At 39.1% G+C, this 26,414-nt stretch overlaps 1 protein-coding gene across 3 annotated transcripts in view; it reads left to right on the top strand.

The window, feature by feature from the left end:
* Positions 1-26,414, top strand: part of OSBPL9 (oxysterol binding protein like 9) — a 56,805-nt gene that overhangs the window by 836 nt on the left and 29,555 nt on the right. For 2 of the 3 annotated variants that reach the window (XM_057367050.1, XM_057367049.1), the window contains exons 2-4: positions 7,865-7,915; positions 11,860-11,938; positions 23,665-23,741. In XM_057367050.1, coding sequence (XP_057223033.1) covers positions 7,865-7,915; positions 11,860-11,938; positions 23,665-23,741 — 207 coding nt within the window. Of the gene's footprint in view, positions 1-7,864; positions 7,916-11,859; positions 11,939-23,664; positions 23,742-25,961; positions 26,043-26,414 lie in introns of those variants that run through there. The other variant, XM_057367051.1, reaches the window with a different exon arrangement.

Raw genomic sequence — 26,414 nt, 5'->3', positions numbered from 1 at the left:
CTAACAGGTATTTTAATAGTACGAGTTACTTTTTATCAAGTATGTGCCCTGAAATGTGAAGGCTCGCTGAGTGAACTGCATCCATGCACCAAAGTTTTCTTCTCGTGGAGCAATTAGTCTATCAGTCCGAATAAAACACATGCAAATTAAACCTGTAGTAAGATGTAATAGATTTACAGCAAATAACTTGACATATCACATTGTCTGTGAAGCTTTGTTCATACAGAGGCATTGTGTGTAAAACGTTTTCCCCCTAAATCTGGATTTCCATCATACTGGGAGAGAGCTTATCTCCCCAGACACARGAGATAAGGCTCTTGCCATAGAACTGTCACAGGCTCTCAATTTTGTTCATGTGGGTTCAAAATCTCTCACCTGGGATGCGGATGAAGAAATGAAAGCGCTTTTATAGTTGSTAGTAAATGGCTCTTCAAATGTCAGCTGCTTGACAGAGATGAATTAGTCAGWGTGGTCTAAGTAGCAGTCCAAGGTGCAAAGTCATTTAATGCTCAGCTACAGAAATAGAAACATTTGCTGATGACTAATTATAATTCTGGATATTGCACTGACTTTCATTCTGTGGTCTTCACCTGTTTAATAGACATATATTCCTATATTTAATTATTTCTTACGACGAGATATCTCTACACAGACATTGCACTTTTATTTTGTATGAGGAATAAAATCATGTTTTCTGCTTTATGTACCTTTACCACTAAGAAGTGGCTGCAGGTAACATTTCCTTTGGAATGTTTTTCTCATCCATGTGCTGTCTTTTCTGCACACACGTCTCTGAAGTACAGTACTCGCTAGGCCATTCTCCCACATCTGAATTCATTCTCTTACCTAAGGCTGTGTGTCATGCTGTAACCTGCCTTCCAAAAGATCTATTCCTGTGTGCTGGCACAGTTGTTCCCAGGGCAGCAGGGTCAGCAGGAGCAGGGTTTGACAGCTAACTTAGATCTAGTCCCAGTTGATCACATACCTCACAAGAACTCATACTGTCATTTAAAAGGTGGTAGGACACTGTTTCCTTCAACTTCAGCTTTTTTTTTTCAGTGTTAGAGTAGTAACCCCTGACTGGTAGTTTATGGGGCTCATAAACAGCATTAATGTGAAATGTTGGCAGATTTGGGGGCTCTTTATGTGGGGAAAGGGTCTGTTGTGCATGTGCAGCTTTGTGTTTGGAGTTAACACTGTGTCGGGTACACAAGGCCGTGTCCCTCGTAGCTGGTTTCAGTCTGAAGCAATAAAGTTGCCTCATTCTGCTGGGTGAGAGTGCCTGGGTTGATGTTTGAGCCTGAACCTGGTCCCTCCAAGGAGTGTCCTGTATGGGTGGGGTAGGCTGGGACGGTTTCAGCCGAACTGTCTGGACACACAATCTCTGGAAGCGGTTTGGCTGATGGGAGGGATTACAGGTACCTGATMAGCTTGTACCTGCTCTCCAGGCTCCTCAGCAAGTTCTGCATAGAGGAGACACTTTCTCCAACACATCCCACAGCCTGTTAACATTTGGCAGGGGAGCTGTGGAAAACTGCAGGGAAATAACTCCTGATGGAGTTATTTCATTAGAGCATAAGCCACAAACGTGTTTCTTCATAGGCATGTCYTTGCAATCTTTTAGTCTTCTTTGGTAGTTACTTAAAATAGACTGCAGAAAAGCACCCTTAATGTCAAATAAACATTCTAACAGAATTAGTGTGCAAAAGCATTGCACTTCTGGGGTGAAAAAAGGTTATGCTTWGTCTTTTGGTGAAAGGAATTGCAAAATTTAATGTTCACTGTTCGGTTTTCATTTGTGTATTCCATCCTCTGTGCTTATATTACAATGAACAATAGTAGCACTACTTGCCTGTGTGAAGTAGTTTCTCACATGTGTGAAAGTTTCTCACATGCATTTACAAGGTGCTTTAACAAAGGCCTTTTACCCAGTTTGCAGAATTGTTTGCTTTTTTCCCACTTCTTTAGGCCAGGAGTTTTTTTCYGCTTTCAGAATKGAAATGTTCAYCCTCRAATCTGCTTATAATTACATTTGTGTAAAATTATTTATGAATTCTRTGTTTGAGAGCGTATGATCTGGACTTGTCATCCAGATATTCTTTTAACATGGTTTTGCTCAAATAAGTGATTGTCTGATATCAGTAAATGACCACTTGTGAGAGGTTCATACCATTTTTTTTTCAAGAGCGAAATATGAATTAAATGACAGTGTGCCATTTTTGCCATTTTGGATCAGTTTGACCAACGGCTTGACAGATTATTTCTTTTTTCCCTCAGTATTCTTGTATTTGTGACTCCACCAATGTTTTCTCAAAAGAATAACTTAAATATATATATGTGTGTGTTTCTAAAGCATTGTGGGTTTTCAGTATGTTGTTGGATGCACTGAAATATTTAGCAGACAAGTCTCGAAGTGGCTCATTCCTGCCTTCTGCTGGCACAGGAGCTGTAAAGTTGTTCCATGAGCTGGATTCCAGCTGAAAAATAGCTTTGTGCTGATTTATTTTTTCAGCTGAATTTGTTCTGTTGTTTGYTTTAAGCATGTCAGTGTAAAAATGTGTGTTGACATTGTGCTGGGAAGAGGACATGAAGACAAAGAAATGGTCAGGGAGGAAGGGGGAGTTGAATGYGATTTGCTTTTTGTTTGTGTTTTCTGGCAGAAGTGCTGCCTTAAATACACATCAGCTATAGYCTTGATAACCCTTGGGAATCCTGTAGAAATAATCCAGAGAACCACTCAAGTTTGAAAATCTGATTTAAATTCAAGCTTTAAGTGTACTCTTTAAATAAATATTTAAATTGTATAATAAATTGAAAGCAGAACTGGCATAGCTGTGCAAACAGTACTAAAAACTGCACCAGAGGAAGGTCAGTTCCTTAAAGTATTTTCAAACTTTGTGGATATTTGACATATGGTGGTATTGAAAGGAGAATTATTAAAAATGTTGCAAGCTTAAAGGACTGATGTTCATACTGCATGAGGGCTGCCAGAAAATATTGTCATATGACAGCTCTGTATTACGTGTTCTTGAAACCAAACTGGACAGCCTCCCATCATCCTAGTGGGTTTTGTACCAGTGAATGCCTAAATAATAGATTTAAGTGCTGTTGTTTTGTTCATCATTCCATCAAACTACTTTTAAAACATATGCTGGTAGAATGCTTTGAGGAGCTGTGTGGAGTTGTTAGGAAAACTGATTGTGGTAGTGTAAAAGTATTTTTCCCCTCATGCTTTTCAAGATTACAGCTAGTTAGCAACTTTATTGAAGAGCTGCTTGTGGGTTAAACAGGCCAGCTGTTGAGGAGGGGGACTCAAATTTTGGGGTGGTTTTATGAATCTTTGGTGGTGAATTCAAAACAGGCCTTGTTGACTTGATGTCAAATGATGCCTCCAAAGCTGCAGTCGTGGCTCAGTGCCCCTATGGTAGAGACTTTCAGCTGAATACTTCTTCCAAATACAGTTTCTCAATCAACAGCTGCGTGCAAAAATCCCAAGAAACAGGAAAAAACGCACATCTGCTTTTGCACAAACATTCCCTCTGAGGTCTCTGTTTTCCATTCTCAGATGAAATGACACGTTTTTCCTATAATAGCTTGATCTGTCACAGGCCCTGCAAACAGCTCAGTCTATTAAAAACCGACAAATCTGTAGGTGAACTTGTAATAATGAAAATAATTCTGAATTTATGGTTACAGGATAAAAAATATTGTTGGTTATTATGCAACACTATTTGAATTTTGTACAAAGTTTAAACTTTGTATCACAGGTTTTGATACTCTGAAAAAACTGTTAAASGATTATAATTTAAGTATTTGTCTCYTCTTTGGTAGTCAGGTTGCAGCTTTGGTCTGTTTAGTCTGTAGCTGTGCTTTTGGGGAAGAGGCTGAAGGGGAAGGTTCCAGGATTGTGCTGTATCTTTTATAACCTGATCCAATTAAGCACTCAGATGTATTAATTTCTCATACGATTCTCTACGCAGTGTAATGCTTTGCTGTGCCAGGACCCATGAAATGTTGCCTTACCTATTTCATGTATACCTGGTACCTGTGGGGGTTAAATGCAGTGTTTTATCTCCTGTTTTCTTACTGCACCCAAAAAAGACCCAGCTTTAGCTGCAAAAACACCAGGGCTCWGAGGTGCTGTCCCTGAGCTCAGGGAGCTCCTCCTCTGAGAGTGGCATGTGCCTTGCAAAGCAGCTGRAGGAATGGTGGGCTGGGAACTGACTGGAAAGTCTTTAAATTGTTGAGGTCTGTTTCTGCTTGAAAAATTTGYGTAGCCTTAGCATTTGATGGGAAAATATGACTATTAYRGAAAGTGATCCAAATTTGAGCTTCTCTYGTAGATGCAGATAAATTGCAAAGATTGCTGTTTATAGATACAGCTTGTTCCAGGTTCTTCATCCCTAACAGGAAATAAATGTCCCAAGTGGTTTTGCTCATCTGTGTACTTATGTTAGGGATTTCCATGACAGCACTGAGTGAGTCAGAAATGCACCTCTTCAAGCTCTGTGCCCTTCTGTGCAAGCAAAACTCGTGCCTGAGAACTTCTGGAGGCAAACAGCAGCTGGGTTTTATTTGAAACCTTAAACTTTGTAYGCAGCAGCTAAAACTCAAATGAAATAGAAGTACTTCTAAAGGTGAAGGAGGGCTGGGGCCTTTGGGGCTTGGGTTAGGCTTCTAATTTTGTTTGGTTTTTTTTAAATAGGCCCATACATCATTTTAATTTCTCTTATGAAGTTATAGGTTACCTGAAATGCCTTATGTTAGATCAGTTCTGTATGTGATCAACTTCACTGTGTGGATGTAAAAGAGAAACYAATAAAGGCCTCATCTTCTTGGAAGATACCTAMATTCCCCCTGCAGTAATACTCTGTAGCTTTGTTCATTTTCACAGATTCTTATTTGAGTTTCAGCTGAAATTTATCTGATATTGCTGTCTGCTTATAACCTGTTCAAGTCCTTTATCATCACAATCAGTATAGTGTGTATTGAAAGCTTACGGGAGATGTAATTTTGTCTGGTTATAAAACTGATCGCTGAATAAAGATAGCTGCATATTAAAATTTTAAATATAAAAGGGAAGTAAAATGTGGCACTTTTTATTAGCCATTWAGAGATATCTTTCTGCTGTATGAGTTTTTATTCAGTGAAATGGAACCATTCCTCAAAACAGTTATGGAATGGCTTTTTTTTTTTAATAGGATATATTGGATAACCTAATTTCAACCAACAGATAATAAGGGGAAGCTGAAACTATCTGAATTGTATTTTTATAAAATCTTAGTTGGGGAGGGGGCCAWATCTAAAATGTCAGCTGAATTGTATTTTAAAGTACTGTCCTGCAGCAGGAATGACAGGTTTGCTGTCTCTGCCAGTGAGAGAATACAGCACTGTGTGTGATGACATCTGCRTGCTCTGGAGCTCAGGGAATTCAGATACTGGAATGATGGGTGCTTTATTGCACTTAGGTAGAATTAATTCTATTTACTGCTTTCTTAAAATTGGTATTAACCGGGTATAGTTCTGTCTGAAGATGGTGAAATTGCAGGTATGCAGGCCCTACACTCTGACCTGTTATTTATCTTGTGAATCTTTTTGCAGACTGAGAACATTATAACATTTAAACTTAATTTCCATTCCATTAAAATGTGGTCGACAAGAAAAAAGGAGGCTTTTACCGTATCTTCTGCAGCAGAGTGATGGTCAGTCTGCGCAGTGGAAAGGGGGGTTGTTGAGATTCTGCTCTGCCTTGCACTGGGACAAGCCCTCAAATTCTCTGCTTGAGGGGTCTAAACCCAACCAAACCCATTCTCTTCTGCTTGCTGAGGTTTTTATCTGCTGTGATCCCCTGCCTGTGCCAGCACAGGGAGCTGGGAGGGCTTTGCCTGCTGCGTGTGATCCGTGCAGTCGGACCTGGTCGGGTCCCTGCAGCTGCTGCACAGCTGCAGCCTCACTCCACATATTTTCTTTCCTGCTAGGATTATGCCAATATTTCTTCCAGAAACCACCAGAGGGAGTGATAAGCTCTCAGAAGTGTCCTCCCATTTTAGGAGAACTCTCAAGGCAGTGAATATGAAAAATAGAAGTGTACTCTAGTGAGCTATGTCGCAAATATACACAGTTTTTCCTAAGAAATTATTGGAGAAACTTTGTAACTAGATCCTTTCTTGGGTTTGAGGTTTTTAAAAAAAGACCAAAACAAAACAAAGCTCCAAAAAGTCTTCCCTATATACTTGGTATCCAGAAAGAAACTATCTATCTGTACAGAACATTATGGAGGCACTGGTGGTCTTTCCTTCCATTTCACTTTGCCCAGCTAACGTATGTTGATGTGAAAACAAGTAGATTAATACTGATGGCTTCTAACATTCAGGAGACAGCTTTGATAAATTAGACCTTGAATTGAATGAGAGGTCAGCAAAAACGTTATTTGAAGCCCCAAGTGCTGTACTTTCACATTGTCTTTAGTGAATAGGACTGCTTCATTCTTTTCTTGTAGCTATACCTAAAAAATGTTGCAGATGAAGAATGATTTGTTACTGTTAAGACTGAAACTTCTTGTTCTGTTTGTTTTTTTCCATTGATGTCAGCAAGATTTTATTGTCTGATGACATCAGTGAATATAAGTCTGGTGATAATAACATTGATGTATTGTCTTGATGGAATTCTCGATACACTCTTGAAAAGGAGTATTTCTGAAGATGACAGCAAGACAATCTGTTCATGAGACGTCAGTGACAGTTGTTGTTTTCTTTACCTGTAAGAATGTAGTTTGAATATTTGGATGGCAAGAGAGAACGGGTTTTATGAGACAGGACTGCCTTTCAGAGAAAGCTGCAATAGCAAGTAATTTCTCATTTAAAAAACAGAAAGTGTGTGTGTGTGTGTGTGTGTGTGTGTGTGTGTAGTTAAAAACAGGCTGATATTTTGCATTTATCAGAAAACTGAGTATTTAGGATGACATAAGTGTTTTCTTTTTCTTCTCTTTTCTGAAGTAGTTTGTGTTCTACTTGGGCTTGCCATTATTTCCCAATAGCAATGGTTACTGAGAACTTTGCCCGTGACAGTGGTGGGAATAGCTGAAAGCTCAAGTGTTACAATTTCAAGCTGGAAATGACTTGAGTGTTTAAAATTCCCTTCTTTGGAGGTTGAGTTGTTTTTTTTTGTCAGTGCTTCAAACAGCTGATAAAGAAGACATTGAGTAATTTTGCAAGGTAGGTTAGTCTGCAGGTTTAAGCACTGGTTATGGACATGGGAATCCTGTTTTTTGACCTGGCCTCCATCTACTTAAATGGCTAAAAACATTAACTTTTCTAACCATAATAATACAGTGGCCTGTACTAGCTAGGAAGTAGATATGCAAATATGTTAAAACATGAATTTTGTATCTGCATAAATGGGGTATGAATCAGGGAAAGTTTCTGACAGATACAWAACTTCATTTGTACAATTCTGCCTGCACAGCTGCATTTTGTTTTATGGGCACTTTTCTGAGAGCAGGAGAGAAAGGAGGAAGATGTTCATCAGCATACTGCTGATTTTTAATGTTTCCCAAGTCCTTTCTTCTTCACTTCTTTTTACTTTCTATAAAGGCGTGGACTGCATCTTATAAGTATTTCTAGAAGGTATTTAGAAAACTTGTTGAAGTGGGATGTTGTATTCTTGTTTTTTGAAGGATTAATTTTTCATACTRTGGTGGTATACTTCTGTGTGGGAACTAACCTATTTAGTAACAGAAATTGCGTCTTGTTTAATCAGTCAGTAAAACATAGTACAAAAATGTTTTATTCTTTCTCTGTTGCTTTGAATAACTTTCTTCTTACTGTATTTGTTAACCCACTGATCTGTTTTGTTTCTGTTTCAGTCAAAAGACAAAATGATGAGAGGCTCACGCCGAGGATGTGTTAGACTCAGGGTAAGTGTTGTTTTATTCAGTATTTAATGACTTACTGTGTATGTGTCCTAAGGGAGAGAACTGCAAGGAGACTTTTGAGGTTTGGACTCTGTTCCTGACTCTGCAAAATACTGAAATAGGGAAAGTATTTAAAGAAAGAAAACATTAGAGGTCAAGTGACATGCTGGGCTAATTACATTCTATAATTTATATATGCTATAAAAATATATATTTTAYATATTAAAAAGCATTCTGTGGCAGAGTATTGGGGGTGAGTAGTAGTATGGTATGAAAATTTGCTGTTTGCAGTTCTCATTTCTCTGTGTGTGGAGGTACAGGTGTACATACACAGGTATACATGTGCATATATTGTTCTGTACTTGCRGAGGTCATTGTGAAACTGCTTCCTTCTGTCCTGATCCATTTTTCTTCTTTTACCTGCCCTCCTTCCTGCCAGTGTGGACACTCCTTAGGCCTGCCCCTTGACTGGGCTTGAGCTTAGTGGAATACAGGAGGAGTGGAAAGGGAAGGGAAGGGAGAACACTGCTGGCAAAGTTTTTGAAATATGGCTGGGGGGGGATACAAATTGGGGAAAGAGAGGCAGAAGATGCAGGGTGGGAAAGYTGAGCATTGCCTGTTTGAGGCACTCTGGCTTGGGATATTTAACCTGGAGTGCTGCTGTTGTAGCTGGAARTGACAGTACTGAAGTGAGGTGGGAATGCTGTGGTATCTTTGCACATTCCCAGTTTCTACCTTGTGGTCRTGCTTGTATCAAAATGATTTCTTTCACAAGTCCTTTTCCTAGATTTTTGCCCATTTCTCATAGAATTTCTGGTTCCAGCATGCAGCAGTCTTGTGAAGAGCTGATACAAGTAGAGGGAGGCAGTCAGGAGGAGAATGGGTATAAATGGGAGCATTCTGAGTCTTGAATTAAGTCTGGGGAAGGGGATCTGTGGTCTTACAAACATTGTSATGAGTGTTGAAGGACAACTGTGAATTTTCCAGTTACTCCTTCCTTCTGTTGCTAGTCCTTTCTAGTCTTTCTGTGGGCCTATGATGGGGGTAYCTCTGTTAAATATCTGAGACTCAGAAAATCCCCATTCACTTGGATTCCTGATGACTTCTTTGCCCTGTGCTTTGCTTGATACACTGATATTTTATCTTAATCAGAATTTAAGAGTAATGTGAGCTCGAGCCACTGTCTAGAACAAGATATTCCCAAAGATTCCTGAGGATGTTTCTTTCATTGTGCGGAAGAATTCAGTCTGAAAAGCCATGCCTGCTTTAATAGTGCTGTGAGTCTGTCACTGTGGAGGTTGGCCTCAGCTTGCCAGTTTAGGAAATATAAAAAGTGAACAATCTGTTCAATATTGCATGGTCCATCTTTATACGTATTTAACATAATAATTCCTTTCTTGTCTCCCATCTGCTGCTCTTGAATCCCAAATTGTTCTTTGGAGTTTTCTAAAAACTTACGGGCTCCCCCAGCCTTTCTCTTAATATGTGTGATTTKCTTGGGGTTTTKTTGTTTGTGAGGGAGGAAGGAATCTTCCTTTTTTCTGCTTTGGTAAAGCAGCTCCGCTGGCAGATGACAGTGGTACTGATAGCTGAACAGATGGGCTTCTGMAGTCTGAAATTCTATCAAAGAGGTTTTCTGTTTAGAGTAATTGTTGATTTGTAACTGTAGGTGTGAACATAAACAAACATGCAATTTCAGCAATTTGGCTAAAATACTTCCTTTTCTCTTGAATGGATTATTAAAAGTTTGTTCCTCACCTTCCTCACCTTGCACCAAGAACAAGACCTTTTGCTCTTGATACACTTTTCATAGTCCTGAAGTTTCATCTTCAAATTCTTTTGCTAATTGTCTTAGTGTCCTTAGGAAAGTATATTCCTACAAGATTCTGTATCTGTATCTGTGCTTTGCTTAAGTCCTGCTAAAGTTTTCTGGAATATATTTAACTTTCCCATTCTTATTTTTAATTTTACTTGTTCATATGTATTATCTGCATGATAGCAGAAGCATTTTCTGTTCTTCTGGCTGAGACYCTTTGCCCTTTGCTCTCCCTGCTCCCATGCTTAGGATGGGGCAGAATTTATCTCTCCTAGTCTGTGTTAAGCTTTCTGTGAAATTTATCTRTTTCCTCTGGGGAGAATATCTTGGTCATGTTCTTGGTGTTTAACTGACAGGTTTTTGGTATCATTAGCTTGGAGTAAAGGAGGCTGAGGGGTGACTATCACTCTCTGCAACTCTCTGAAAGAAGGTTGTAGTGAGATGGGCGTCGGTCTCTTCTCCCTGTAAAAAGTGACAGGATGAGAGGAAATGGCCTCAAGTTGCACCRTGGGAGGTTTTGATYGGATATTAGAGGAAATTTTTTCACTGAAAGAGCGGTCAGCCATTGGAACAGGYTGCCCAGGGAAGTGGTGGAATCACCATCCCTGGAAGTGTTTAAAAAATGTGTGGATGTGGCACTTGCTGAGATCATTCAGTGGTGCACGCAGTRGTGCTGGTTAACAGTTGGACTTGATGGTCTTYGAGTCTTTTCYAACCACAGTGATTTTATGATACAGCTCTTGAGGGGAGTGATATTGTACAACCTGCAATGACCTTCTGATTTACTGCATAGCAAAGCATGTACTTAAAGTGCCAGATATTTTTTTTGTCTACTAATACATTAAAAAAAAATCTGGTGGTTGTTGTGTGCTGGCACTAAAAGTGTTCAGAATTTTACTGGTTTGGATACATTTCTTAGGTGCCTCTTTTATAGTGGTCACAGAGCTGTCTGTGAGAAGCCTATGTGGAAGATACTCTTGGAGAAGTGGCACATTTTATCAGGGAAAGGAAATTTTAAAAGAAAAAAACATTTTGGACTTATTTTTTCGTGGTGTATTACCCTGGATATCAGATGGTTGGTGCTGTTCTTACACAGGACTGTTCCTGCCCCTGTTTTGTAGGGACTGTGAGGAATGTGTGTGGGTAGCACTGACTCAGCTCCCTCTGCATCCAAAGTCATCCTCAGTTTTTGGGAGCCTGATGTGTCCCTGACCCCCAGCCCTGCAGCTGCTGTGGGGTGCTTGGGTGGTTGGAATTAATTCACAGGTCCTGGTAGTACTGTTACTCTTTGAGTACCCTTTAAATATGTGCACCTTTCAGGGCTGTCTGTTTTGTGGGAGGGSGAAGGATACAACAGATCCTGGTGCTGTGTCTCCTTGGACAAGAGAAACTGAGTAAATCCACTGGTGATTTTTGAGCTAAATGTTACAGTTTGGCAAAGACCTGAAATTGTCTTTTTTGTGTCTTCTGGGTGAAAATGTTATTTATTATAAGTGTTGSAGGGGGCAGGAATGAAAATGTGGATAGATTTGTAAATAGCTAAGCACAGATGGTCTTTAATTTATTTGCATTTCCTTCTAATAATTAATGAAGAATTAGAAGACAAAGCTAGTTGCATTTGATATATCCTGATTACTTACTGTTAATATTTACCTAGGGACTGAAAATTAGATCATGCAGTGTACCAGTGACGTGACATGATGGCCAAATTCATTCTGCTAGAATGATTTATTTTTTATTACAGGCTGGTAGATAAAATCAGGTCAAGAGCTTCTTTTTGTAGAGTACTTATGAATTATTATTTTTATACGTGGAAAAGACATATAAAATATTGTTTTTCTCTCTTCTTTAAAATATAAGTTGGAATGTAGTAGAGCTGCTGCAGYATAAAGCCACCTTCATTACAAAAATAAAAGATACTTTACATTTACTGTTTTTTTTCTGCAAGTAAAAATTTATTGTTTTAAAGAGCTGWCTGCATCTTACGACTGAACAGAGAATCTTTCTGCTCCTTACTGTATTCAGTTTGCTTCTAATTTGTCAAAGCTTTTTAAATTCCAGTGGTGTAGTGATAGTGTCTGCTGCTGATGTCACTGCTTGCCTTATCAGGATYTTGTTCTTTGTTTCACAGGGAGCTGTGATTGGTATAGACGATGAGGACGACAGCACCTTCACAATAACTGTTGATCAGAAAACCTTCCATTTTCAGGGTGAGCTGAAAGAAGAGATTGTTTTTTCTTATAATAGATTCCACTTGTATTTGATGGATGATTTTAAATGTTTGGCAGCAGAACAGCATGAATGAGCACACTGAGAACATTCTGGATCCAGGGGTGCTGCAGGTTAGGCAGGGATTTACATCTGCAGTGGATACATATGTGCTAGAAAGAGACTGTAGCTCTGGCAGGATTTGGAGATTAATAATGTAAAGAATAAATCACTCGAGGGGAGAGAAAGTAATGTGCTTCTGATTGTGGGTTTTGCTTACAAAACGTTTCTGATCTTCGGTATCAAGATACAATTATGCATTTCTTTATGAAGAGAATCAAGACTGGTCTGAAGGTTGCAATTTGTATCCAAATAGAACTTAATGCTCAATTATGAGGAGACTAGAGGCAACATTTGGCTTAACGGTGGAGCTTTGCTTCAAGATTTACCAGCTTGCATTCATTTCATCTACATTTCTGTGTCTTGTCTGTCAGTCACCATTTCTCTGCTATTATCCTTTTATTCACATTTCCTAACACCAATGCCATCTGCCACTGCTATGTTTCGTCATTGCATGCTATGGCTCACCGGTAGAAAGGGTAAGGCTCTATATAATTGCTATGTACTCCTTAAATTATTTTATCTGCAGCAGTAGGACAAAATACTGTGCTAATATTCAATAGAGAACTTCCTTTTYCTGCATGTTAAAATCCTAGGGAAGTGTGGTGAAAACATTTTGCARCTAATATTTGTTAGTCCTTTTGCTTTTCCTCTAAAATGTAGTGACTAAATAATTAAATTGCTTTGTGTAGAGCTGGAAACTGTAAATATCCAAGAGGCATATCTRCATTTAAGCAGTCATTTTAATTGATGTAAACTGAAATAATTCTGCAGCTTATATTGCACTGTACATATTTTTTAATCAGTGACTTGCAAATAGGAGTTATCATTAATACTTTTGCTTTCGTGAGGTTTTTTCAAATGATAAATATTAATTGTACACCRTATTGTCACTGGCTTCTGTATTCCTTGTGCTACAGTTTTTCCTAAATGCTGCTGCTKCTCTCTGGCTTTTCACTGCATTAAGCCTTGTAAATATACCTTCATAATGCTGAGCTCACAGTAATACTTAAATCTACTGTTCCTCAGGACTCTGATAAAATGCAAGCTAATTGCTAATGCAGTAATGGAATGCTGTGCTAGGGCAGTCTTTCAGTACTACAAAGCTAAATACTGCTGAATATTTGAGAACTTGATACAGGTAAATCTAGAAATCTYTAATCTTCTGTTACTAAGATAAACCTTTTTTAATACATTGTGTTTGCAGTGATTTGTTATATGCTGTATTCTCCTTTGAGTAGCCAGATGTATTAAGAAAACTGATAGCCTTTGACACAAGTAATGTTCTACTCTAATATTGATAATTTTTGAACAGCAATGTTGTCACATTTTGTGTTTTATGATTTCCCTTTCTCTGCATTTCATATTAGGCCAGGGTTTATGTATGCTCCTTTAGTGTACAACTAAGATATTGTACACTATTTTCTGTATTATGCTTTTTTCTATTAGCATATTATGAAGATAACATCCCTGATATCCAGGATATTGTAATGATACAGGCACAATATTAATATAAGTGGAATATTAATATAAGTGGATTTAATGCAAAAATGTATAAAGACAGGTAAGATATCAGTCCTGTGATATTTCAKTTTAAAAAATTTCTGTGGAACTATATATGTAGTTCTTATGGCCACTGTAAATGCATTCTCACCTCATGCAACCTCTGTGTCATATTTATGTCAAATGTTTGTTCATTATATTAAATTAATTCAGTATTACACAGGTTTTAATTTATGCAAAATGTAGGTCACTGTCAGTCATGAATGGAGCGTGTTTAGTAATGTAAATATTACAAAATGTATGCTGAGACTGCATAGGATGTGTAGGGCAGATTCTGGGAATAATCAGAAATCTGGGAATAAGAAAACATACAAAATTCRTAGCAATTTCTTCTTAACTTTTAATACCTGATTGGAATAGAGCTTCTGTTCTGCAATATAGTCACAGCTAGAAATACTCTCACCCTTTATAAAAGAARTGTTGGACAAGAGAAGACTGCAGGAATGGCAAATTACAGTCTCTTCCTTCCTTCTTGCTGCTTCCTTCATTCTCARGGACAGACAGGGATTCAAACAGCCTGGAGCCTCGCTGGGGAAAAAATAAAACTTAAAAAGTCCAAGCTTTCTGGCCTAAGTTAGGGTCACATCTGCAGTGGAACTGTTTATCTTTCAGGCTCTTCATTCACTCAGACTTTAGGTACTGATCGGTGCCTCAGTGAAATATTGCTGACAGGCARTGATAGAATTTGGATTTGTGAAAAAGAAAAGAAAAACTTCATTCTGGGTTAATTAATTATTTCTGAATGTCAGTTGCTCAAAATTGCTTATCTGACTAACACTCTAGAGACGTAAGTAGTGAGATGAAGGGCAAATAAGTAATTTTAAAATGCCTGATCAACTTCTCACATGGAGTTGATCCCATATGTGTGTTATCTGTGTAACTGAATTTCTGAAGTGCCAAAGCTCCAGTGTCTCCCACTAAGATTTGCCTGTCATTGGATCTTGGTAAATTCTGAGTGTTTCTGGTGTAGAGTTCATATTTTGCTGCTGCCTGTGACAGTCTCCCTGTTCTCTTCTGTTCTCATCTCAACTGTGCTTCCTAGTGGCGACCCCTGCATTGAACATCAATAGAAGTTAAAAGGTTTTTATTAGAAAAATATTGCAGATTTTGAACAATGACTGGGTACAACATCCCAAATGGGATCCATTTCCTTAGWACCTGGGTATAAAGGAAAGAAGTGAATTGAATAAATACGGGCAGTAAAAGAAACCACATGTTTTGTTTTTACTGTCAGCTGCTCTGCTACAGTGCCCAGTAGATGTTTTTCCCTGTATTTAATTGTAATGTACAGGTATATTGATGCTTGTTCATACTGGAGGGGGAGGGGAGGTAGAATGACTACAGACATTTTAAAATAGATTTTAAAGTAATGTATTTTATCTCCTGATTGGTCCTTGTTTGGTCATGCTGAATATCCAGTTTCATGGCTTGCTTGTTAGGCTTCTGAATTAGGCAGAGTTTAAAGTATTCCCTCGTGGGTTTTTTTCAGGTTAGATGCAAAAACCCGTTCAAGTTGCTATAAGACACTTGGAATAATACTTTTAGTTTAACTTACCTTCCTGTCAGGAAGCTTTTCTGGGTAATATATTTTTCCTTGCTGCAGTACATATCCCTGTTCTAAATGTTCCATAACTTTCAAACACTGTGGGGGTTGGTTTTGTTTTTTATTTAACATCTTCATGCCATCATTAAGTTATAATCTCTTTCCATTTGGAAATTCACTTCTATCCTTCACATTACTTGCTGTTCTTTCTCCTCACTGGGATGCTCGTGACTTAAATTCAAGAGTGGGAACATGATGTTCAAGAGACTCTGGCAAGGGTATTGTTGTATTTCTTCTTGATATTTGATTTGCTGTCTAACCTGAAGCAATAATAGCTTCTATTTGGACTGAAATACTTCACTAAATGCGCATTGTATGCAGAAAAATAGATTTTTTTTTTTTTAATCAGATTTTTAAACTCCTACTTGAAAACCCAGCTCTTACTCTTACAGCCTGCAGTACAGTTCCTTGGAAGGTGAATCAGTTTTGTCTYCACTGTTCTGTGTAATAAAGGATTGAAAGATTGGAAGCAGTCCAGTGCATTGATCTGAGATGATTTTGCTTTGGCTTTTGTCTTTCCTTTCCTATTCCTGCCACAAAAGTATCTGAGAAATGAAGCATGAATGTTGCTGTGCAACTTAYACTCCTATTACATGAAAGCTGTCAGCTGGTAAAGGTAGATTTCTCCTTCTTTCTTAYCTTTCCCCAGTTCATAGCTTRATTTGTGTCTGCCYACCATCCCAGCTGAGRAAAAAGGGAGACATGCTGTAAAAGCAAGAAATTTTTGTTAATGTGTGAGGCATTATTATTGAGGATATACTGGAGTCCACAAAGGTATTAATTGCTGAGCAATGTCAGAATTTGGGATTTTAAGTATTTGTATTAAGTATCAAGTTAATTGTATTGGTTTTATTAGTATTTCACAGCTACTTGCAGAAATAGTCAATATTTATGGTCTTCTATAAATCTTTGACATCGTCCACCAAGTAGATAACAGGAAGCTGACTGCACTTGTGGTAGAAAGAGGCACTTAAGTCTATCMCATTACCTGATTTAAATAACGATTCATAAATTGCAGGTTTTTTTTTTTTTAAAAAAAAAAGGCTTTAGAGCTTTTTTAATTTGTTGTTGGGAGAGAGATTTTGGTGTGAAACCTTGGTGTATGCTGGTTTCCTCAGTGATGTCTATAACTGCTGTGACCGCACTGTTTGTCCTAAGTTAACATTTTTTAGGGTCCTTTACGGTTCTGGAGTTGCTGAAACAGTGAATTCTTCTATGCTGCACTCAACTGTGCTTTTATATTGCAGAGGAGGATGARCAGCCATGCCCAGAGTAGAGCTGTAAACCTGTAATCCTGCCTTTACCTGACCAGGTCTGGGTTGCACAAAGTTCTGGGCTGCATCTCATCCTCCCCTGATGGGAATAACTGCAAAAATTCCTCTGCAAGCCACAGCCACATTTACCTTTTGCAGTGATTTTTCTGCCTTCCCCTCTCTTCCCTCTGCCTCCTTTTTGCCACTGATGTATTACACTGATATTTTGAGTAGCGGAACATGTGACCAGAGCGCAGAGAATGGTGCATGGTTGTGCTTTTCCTGTTTCGTGCAGGTCATTTTTTGCACCAGCAGCTTCCTGTGTTGTAATTGTTTGGTTTCCAGTCACCCCATGGTTATACCATTTTTAATGGGACTCTCTGTACTCAATTGTTATGGTAATATATAAACACTTCCTGGTTTTCTGTTTCTTGAGRTTGAAACTGCAGGTTTCAAACTGTGTGTTAAGCTTAAGAGTAGCAAAGAAATAATACCATGAAACAGTATAATGTGTTGATTTGTTTTCTTTTTTTCTTCTGGAAGAAATAGTATATTTATTGCTTGTTACTTTTGGAATCAATATGAATCTATTATCTCAACTGTATATGTGATATGTGGCACCTATTATGGAGGGGGAAAAATGGCCAGAAAAGGTCTCACTCTAAGGAGGGGAGGGATACTGAGTAGTTCAACACTCCTTTCCTTCTGTTTTAACAAGAAATTCCAAATAGCAACAAACCTGAGTTGAATTGGCAACTATTTTATTAGCTAAGAAAATGGTTATGTTTTTGTTCTTCTATTTTGATTTTTTTTCAATTCAAGTCAAAATATGGTTTCTACCTTAAATTAGTAGTTTCAGGGCTTTATCAGTGTGATCTGCAGTGGAAAATATTCTTTAAAGTGAGGGTGGGGAGGCCCTGGCACAGGTTGCCCATAGAAGCTGTGGATGCCCCATCTCTGGAAGTCTTGAAGGTCAGGTTGGATGGGACTCTGAGCAGCCTGCGATGGTGGAAGGTGTCCCTGCCCATGRTAGGGATTTGCAATGAAATCATCTTTAAGGTCTTTTCCAGCCTAAACTATTCTGTGATTCTATTACTGATTTTAAATGCAAACATACCCTAAAAGCCATTTTCACAGATTCTACCATATGAGGTGTTACTTAGTGTTACTATTATTAATATTTAAATATTATTTTCTAGTGAAAAAACAGATACTTGCAGATTTGTCCCACACTCAGAAATATTTAATTACAAAATTACACGTTATATATGGATTTCCAGAGAGAACTAATAGCAACTTGGTCGTGTATTTCCTTTATCACAGAATTTTCTACCCAAAGCTATGTTTATGGGCTGATTATAAATCTTGCTAAAAAAGCTTTTGAGCTCAGGTAACAATGAAAGAACAGTTTAGTTGGTTTCTCAAGATCACAAATTAATCTTACTAACACACTGCACACAGGAGATCTTTCTGATGTTTTTTTGTTTGGGTGAGTCTAATGACTTTGTGTCTTGTGACTGCACAGGAGTTTCCTKTAGGGATGGGGAGATCAGGCTGGTCAGACACCTGCAGAACAAAAGGAGGCTTGATTTATATGTGTGGGTGGAGAATGGTGTCAGGGGGAGGATTACCAGAAGGGAGAATAATGATTGTGACAACTCCAAAATTACGTTACAGAGTAAATTATGTTCAACCTACTGACAGATGTGGGAGCTGCATGTGTTTGAAGGGTATTTGTAAGCAGTGGAAGTACAGTGTTTTGCTAGGCTTGKATGAAACCCTGCTTCATCTTGCATGTTTTTCTATGGTTTGAAAGGCCTTCGGTGACTTTAAATAGCAATTTATTTAGCTGTGGAACAGTCCTGTGATGCGTGACTTTTCCACCTTATTGAGCACTACTGATAAAATCTCCCTCCAGTGAGACTGGTGGCAGAAATCCTATCGATCTCAGCGTAGCCAGGATTTCGTCTCTATTATCTGGTTATTTGTGTGTAAAGATACTACATTAGTTCTGCACTTGGCTGAGAAAATAGAGGAATTTTGCATACAAATCAGTGGAAGTTTTGTCAGAATGAAGGCTGCATAATTGACTCTATTGACTCTGTGGGTGTAATAGACTCTTCTTACTGAGTTCTGCCTGTAAGTAGGTCACAGTGAATGAAAATAAAATATGCATTTCTTTTCGTGACAGTATGGTGTTTTTATAAGTAATCTAGAATATTTTTTTCACTGATTCTTCAGGTTTTTATTTCATCTTAATGCCCATGTAGATGCACACACAAGAAAATAAGCACCAGTGTGCAGATTCYGAGGTGATATATTTTTTGTGTGCTMTGTCTTCCAAGTACTGCTGTGCATGACCTAGAAATGCTGGTGGTAAATGCTGTGTCGTGGAGCAGAGTTGTTAAACTTGTTTATATCTAATCTTTAGATGCTATCAAGCTTAGGCTGGAAAAAGTAATCTGTTTTATGCTGTACTTTAACATTTGGTATACGTTATATAAACACATGTAATCTCTCCACAGCAAAGTAAATATTATAGGAACTCTAAATTTTTAAATTTATTCTCTATTTGGGAAATTAATAGAGGCTGAGAGCATCTAATGTAGTTGCATTTCATTTGCCTTCTTATCCTCATAGAACAGAACTTTAAAAAATCCCTGCCGTGTCTGACTTAGCAGTTTGGGAAATCAAGAGATAAAGGATTATTTAATAAAACTAAAAGGAGTTTTAAACCACAATTGTTCTGAATTATAGAAATTCAGAAGCAGTAATTCTTGTGTTTAGTTCTTCTTTCATTCTGTAATTTTTCTCTTTGGTCAAATAATTGCTTTTCTTTCTTYGGAACTTKTCTAGGAAAGAGCTCAGTTTTTTTTTTTCYAGTGTAAGATTGATGTTAAAATATCTTAGGAATAAGCTCAACCAGACAGATCACAAAAATTACACATTTTAAAAAAATATTGTTACCATATTAAAACTCACTGTGATGAATGACATGCTTTTCAAGTGTGTTTCTCTGAACACAGATAGTCATAAATAGGACTGTGATCATGTTAAGTACCCGGTGGTTGTCTTAGATATGCTGAGATGTCACAGTAAATTATACAGGTGTCTTTCAAAGGATGCACCATAGACTTAGAGGAGTGGAGGGTTAGGCATATGGGAACAAAGTGTAATCTAGCTCATAAATACTAATTCTAGTAGAAAAAAAAGTAAAAATAGCTTAACTGACATAATCACAGCCATTAATGATTCCAGTCTCTTGCACACAGCAGTGATTATGCTTTTCTGTGTGGATTTAGCTTCTTTCACGTGCAAATGTTCRCTGTTAAATTGCAGTAAAAACTGATTTAATAATTCTAGCACTTAAAATAAGAGAACAACACAGGCACTGTTAGTGCCCTCTCAACTGCAGACATAGCATTGCTATTTTTGTGGACAGYTGATGCTCTAGCACAACTTGAATTTCAGCTGACCAGGTAAATCTTGCATTAACCCCTCAGAYTAAGAACCATCTGCATGTTTTTAAGGGTCAGGTATTTCTAATGTCCAGGTGTCCTTCAGTGTTTCTTGTTTGTCTTTTGTAATGCTGTTATTCTAGAGTCAGCCTAGGGAAAAGGAACATTTCTCTCTCTTGCCCCCTGCCCTTCTTCTCTTTTAAGAAGTTTTGTGCCAGGRGGSACCAGATAATRTTCCTCTATTTTTGTRTAAGTACAATACCRGTGTAGTTCCTTGGACWRRATAAGAATTGCCTTATCCCAAATAYTTTGTCAGAAAYAAATTCTGGAGTAGCTTTTACATAGGGATTGAGGAGGAGATTAACTTTAAAACAGAGCCTGATCAAATAATGGAAACGTTGAAGTGATTTCAGGGAACCTGAGGCACAGGACTAATGAGCAGGGCATTCTTGTCTCTACCTGCTGAAGAGAGCATCTGCAGATGCAGAGTAGAAATTATGTAGTGTRCATCACAAACTTCTTAGGTCAAAATGTATTACAGGTTTTTCTTTGACCRAAGTTGCCTTCTTTATATGAAAATCAGCTTGGATATTTAGCTTTCCCTACAGATGGGTAGATAATGATCTCTGACCATTGTGTGTAGATTTTTCCCATAAATTCTTTCTGAGTGTGTTGACTAATCTCTTTTTTGAATGTTCCCATTGATTTTTTTTTTTCATCAGAGATCTTTTGGCAGCTGTTCAGTTCTAAATTGCTTTTACCATTAGGGAGCTTTTACTTGCRCCTAATCCCACAGCAGCCATTTTGATTAGATTTAATATAACTTTCCTTGCATCTTGCTTTACTAAAAACTACATCCTACTGGTTTTCTCCATGGTTTTCTTAAGACTGTATGGAGGAGAGCCAGGAGGATCTGCTGTTGATGATAGATGGTCTGAAATTAAACCAGTGTCCYGAACAGAGAGTGCTTAAAAGGTTTTGATGCTTTGTGTTTCCATGCAGTAAGCGGTCTTCTCATGGCAGTGTTCCTGGATTTATCGTGCCCAAGACTTAGTCTAAGTAGCAGGATAGATGAGATTTGTGTGTTCTCCCTAAGGATTGATCATGCCATGCCAGAAGATTGCAATGTCTAGGATATGAGGGAAAAATACAGCTTTTTCCMCTCTGCTGAGTCCTGGGAGAGAGAGCTATAAAGGGGTCATTGAAGAAGCAGAAGTTTCAAAAACACATTTTATTTATGAGCATGGGAAAGTCAGGTCCATTTAGGAACTGGATGGATTGGTTGGTGTTTAGGTCTTCCCTGTTGCTCTGAGGTCTCTCTGTTCTGCTGGGGGTTCAGATACAAGTCAGAATGTGATAACCTTTATTAATGGGCTACTGTATATTGAGATTAGTGTTTAACTAATACCGTGACCTCTTTTTGCTGGCAGTATGGAAGATCACAGGAATCCTGCTGCAACACAAGGATTAATTCACTGGTCTGCAGCTTAATTGTTTCCTTTTTAGTTTAAATAATCGTGGGAAAAAAACCTTCAACATGGGATATTTGGATCCCATGGATTACTTAATAGCTCCTCAGTGACTTGTACCCCAATTCCCCAGTAAGATGGTTTTTTTTGGGACTGGGAGATGGTGATTAAAAAAAACCACCACAGAAAAACAGAAAAGAAACCTTACACCCATTGAAGTAATGTTGACCAGTCATTTTGCATACATTTTCAAAAAATGAAAGCACTGATATATTTCAAATACTAATAAATTAATGACACAGGTAACTGTGTTTACTGTTTAATAATGACTGGTATAAGAATAAACTTGATTGATACTTGATTGTCTGGCAGGACAAAACCAAGGGGCCTGGTTTTGATAAGCAGAACCAAAGCAACTAAGAAGCATTAAAATTGATTCTAATTGACTAGTTCAGGAATTGAAGTTAATTTTGAGGTGTAAGCWATGCTGTGCAAAAAGAACACAGGGTGTTTGTGTGTGTACATGTGTACAGAATGTGAAAAGAAAAATTGTAATTTGCATGTTGCAAAATGTATTTTGTGTCATGCAGTCACTGGGCCTCTGTCCCTCCATCCTGTCTGCTTTCACTGCATTAAATACTTGTCCTCAGTGCCTGCTTCAGCTTCTCAAWTAATATGGATCACCAGTAAGATGAGTCCTGTAAGTCAGGCCTTCTTTCTAATGAGCTATTGAGGGTATCACAATGGAAAATGCAGCTTTTTAATACTTGCTGCATTTCCTGCAGGAAAGTCACCTGCTATTCTGAGCAATGTTTAATTACTTTAACTTCTTCCTGCAGACTTTCACTGTGCATCTGAAAGCACTTTGGTAGCCACTTTCCCTTAWGTCTAGTTTTAATTTGTTCAGCTTMTTGGTATTGTGACTGAAATACYTGTGGCAWTGGATCATGCTCTATTTTAAAAGAACAATGAGTAAGGACTGACTTGCAGTAGATGGGAAAAGTGTGTATTTTTAGGAAAAAACTAGATTTCAAACTTTTACTCTGTGTATAATGAAAGTTTTGCCCCACTGCTTTGAGGCTACCTCATCAGTTAGGCTCAGAGCAAGTTTCTCTGTTAGGAAGACATTCTTAACTATTTCTCACCAACAAATACATTGCTGATTTTTTCCTAATGGTTTTGTTAACTTGACATAATTAGTGAATATATACTGAAGTAAACAGTGCAGTATATTTATCTTCTGGGTACTGGTAGGGCTATCATTGTGGAGTCTAGAAAAATCTATCTAGAATATTCAGAAGAATTGGGGCATTTTTAAGTATTGATAAGTTTAAGCTGCAGAATGCCAAAGAATAAAAGCAATAGAAACAAAAGGGTGAGGAAGGGAACACTGAAMAAAAACTTATTGAGCTAGGGAGTACATTTCAGTACAACATAAGGATATTTCCTCTGAACTCCTTAACAAATAAGTGAGATAGGAATCTCAGTTCGCTGATTCATAATAGGTGCTAGCTCACTTAAGCTTTCCTTGCTTTTAGCAGGCTTCCTGTTTCTTTTAAATACCTTCCATTTGAATAAGGAACTAAAAACAATTGTCAATAACTATTCTAAATCCATTTACAGGCCATTTTGTTTACAGTCTGTTTAATGCCTCTGGAATTTTCCCTTTTTTTCTTTACCTTGAATCCCTGACTGCTCCTTWGTTTTTTAAGTGCTCCTAGAGCACAGCAAAGAACTCTCTCAGACTAGAGAAGTAAATATGGCATGTCAGTACTGGGGATAAGGGGGAAAGAGAGCAGATGTAGAACAAGATTTTCTTCAGTTTAATGTTTGTTGTCTGCTTAAGATTGTCCTTTGTGCTTCATTATTCACACTGGCAACCGGTTAGGGGTGTTTGTCCTGTATTAGGAATCCATACCTGAAAATTACTATGTCCACACTGAAGTAGAATTTATTAGAGGTTGTTCATTTTCTTGTAAACGAGAAAATGTTAAAATTACCTAATTAATTAAGTGAAGAATATCTGTGCAAACTCACTTYGCATATGTTCCCCTAAAGCTGGACAAGGGGCAGAGCTGTAACCACAGAAGAAGGAACAGGATATTAAGACAAGTGTGGAATTATGTGCTTGGTGATTTAACAAAGACAGGATGGTGATGAATAATTTCCGTATTTAGTGTGGACATCAGATCTGTTTGCCTCTGCCTTTTAGCAAATAAAGAGTGCATGTAATTTAACAATATTTTTTGAATACTTTTTCAGCACGAGATGCAGATGAGAGGGAGAAGTGGATCCATGCTTTAGAGGACACCATCCTCCGCCATACCCTCCAACTTCAGGCAAGTTTCACTTTCAGTTTTCACTTGTTTTACTTTTTTTTTTTAAGCAATGAAAAACAATGGCATTACTGCTAATATCCAGCACATCCTGTATAATATCTGGGTGTTCTATAGCCTATACTATAGGATATAGTAAAATTTAGTTTAGGTTTGAGTCTATCACTTTTTTCTTGTCCTACTATAGTGAAAAGTCAGAATGACACTTTCCTTTATTAATTCATGTTTATAATATATATAATTGTCATTAACTTGTATTTATTTATAATGTATATTTATGGTAAGGTTCTGGATTTATTGTTGTACTTTTAGTTTGGGTTTTGGTTGGAGTTTTTTGTTGTAGCTTGGAAATAAAATGAGACCTCTTTCTGGATGGCAAAAATTGTAAATAGCTTGTGTTTGAATCCACTGTGTAAGCTGAACATCAGTGGTTTTCTGGTACTAAGGACAGGTGGTTGGGTTGAGGATGATTCTTAGCTTTAGTTATCCAATCCCAGGAGATGGACTCTGTCATCCTTGTGGGTCACTTCCAGCTCAGGGTATTCTGTGGTTCTGTGATCTAAGATCAGTTTCTGGTGATACTCTAGAACTGGACAAGTCTATAAGACTTGCTAAGCATTTATTTTTGCCCTGGAGAGAAACCCAGACTCTCATGAAAGGGATTTGGTTTGTACCATAAAGGTGTCTGGTGACAGCGTAGAAATCCTAAAGCAAGTGTTGGGTATTTGTGTTGAATAAAGCTTTGGTTGTGCTTTTGTAGTACGGCRAGAGAATTATGTCTCTTTTAATATTTGACTCAGTGTGAAGAAAGATAGAGTAAAATCTCTAATATCRCATAAAGAGAAGCTTATGAAGTCTGATTTAGATGGCATTTGCCCAATCTAAAGAGTTAGAACAAGCCTGAATTTGTCCCATCCAACTTCAGGCACTTGTATTATCTCAGCCAATTTACCTGTTAGACAGTGAGATTCAACCTTTTTTTGATCTATTAAGGACCATTACAAATTTTCTAGTGAATAGCAGATCCATGGATAAAAATTCCCATTTGACAATCAGCTTTGTATCCCTCCTAACATGTCATGGAGAAGTAATCTCTCTATCTGGACACAGTAGCTGACCAAGGGCTGAAGAACCCCACTCGGCAGTGGATGTGAGGAGACAGGGATTACCTGTTTATTCCCTATTAGGGAATAACATGTGGATGTAGAAGGGCTGAGCTCCCTCCCAAGGGATGCCTCTTTCCCCATCCTCAGCTCAGAGAGTGAATAGATGAAATTGAGTGGTYCTGTTTAGGATCTGAAATGAAGTAAAAGGAATCTGTGCTGTTTTCTCCACCTGGGAGACTTCTTATGGCTTGGAGATACCSAGTACAGGAATGAAGCAGAGTACACGTTCGTTTTATCACAATATACACTTCCGTGCTCTCTTGAAATAGTGAGTGTAGTTTCATTGGCAGAAATCGATTTAATGGTAGCAGCTAGTAATAGAACTGTTTCTCATTATGTAACTGTTCATATTCCTGGAGTTTTTTAAACCAATAAGGCATTTAGACAAAAAAAGAGCCCAGGTTAGTAATTYATCTAGTAAAGTTTGAGGGAATAATTAAAAAACCAGAATTGAGTACTAAGAAACATATCCTCCATCCTTGKAAATATGTTCACCATTGAATGTAATACTTGGTGGGCCACTGCTGTGTTCTCACCACTCATTTTCAAGACCCTTCTTCAGTGTGTGGGTCATATAACCTTTTAATTTCTGGCCCTTGTTTGTGGAGTCGGTGGAGTAGTGATGACTTACAGCCCCATTCTGGAACTGCCAAGGTTTGCCAAAGGAGCTGCTGAGCGGGCAGCGATTTAAGAATGAAACACGAKTGCTCCTCCTTGCCAAACCTCTTTCTTCCATAGGTTAGCAAGCGTGTTCTCCATTCTGCCCGCCCTCACGGTGGGACGTGCGGGCGGAACGAACAGGGGCTGAAGTTTCAGGGATGCTCSCAGGGCCGAGCGCGGGGTGGATCCAGGCACAAACATCCCCGAGCCTCCATGGCCGGCCCGGCCCTGCTGGGCTTCACCCTCCCTCCCTTCCTCCCTCCCCTGGCCGCGGCTCTCCGGGGGCCGGGCCGCCCCCGCTCCAATCTCCGGCCGCCTTGTTGGTGACGCGCTCGGCGRGGCCGCGGCCGGGGGGTCCTGCCCTTCCCAGCCCGCCCCTTCCCGCCCCGCTGGAGGCGGCGCTGCCGGGGCCCGGCGGGCGGGCAGCCAGCCCCGCTCCTCCGCTGCGCTCCGCTGGCGGCACCGAGGGATGGCCGGTGTGAGTACGGGCCGGGAGGGGCGCGGGTCGGGGCTGCGGGTGGCCCTCGGGGCAGCCCCGGGCGGAGACAGCGAGCCCCTGCCCTTGGGCGGCCGAGCGGCGCTGCCGCTGCCCTGCCCCGCCCGGGCACCCCGGGAAGGCGCGGCGGGGACGGGAGCGGGGCCGCGGGGCAGCGGGCACAGAGCCCCCGGGAGGATCCTGCTCCGGGCAGCAGCAAATGCCGCCAGGTGCCGTGCGCCAGCGGGGATGCTGCCAYCCGGATGCAGGAGCTCGGTGTACACAAACACGCCTTGGCTTAGTAGCCTTTGAACCAAACGGCGCTTCKTGCGCTTGTCCTTTCGCTTTTCTTTTCCTTCGGACAGAACAGTCAAA

This window comes from Malurus melanocephalus, unplaced genomic scaffold (assembly GCF_030028575.1).
Source record: "Malurus melanocephalus ecotype Western Australia unplaced genomic scaffold, MMel_1.1 scaffold_74, whole genome shotgun sequence".
Lineage (NCBI taxonomy): Eukaryota > Metazoa > Chordata > Aves > Passeriformes > Maluridae > Malurus > Malurus melanocephalus.
The sequence above is the reverse complement of the archived record's forward strand: the minus strand, read 5'-3'. Positions and strand labels throughout refer to the sequence as shown.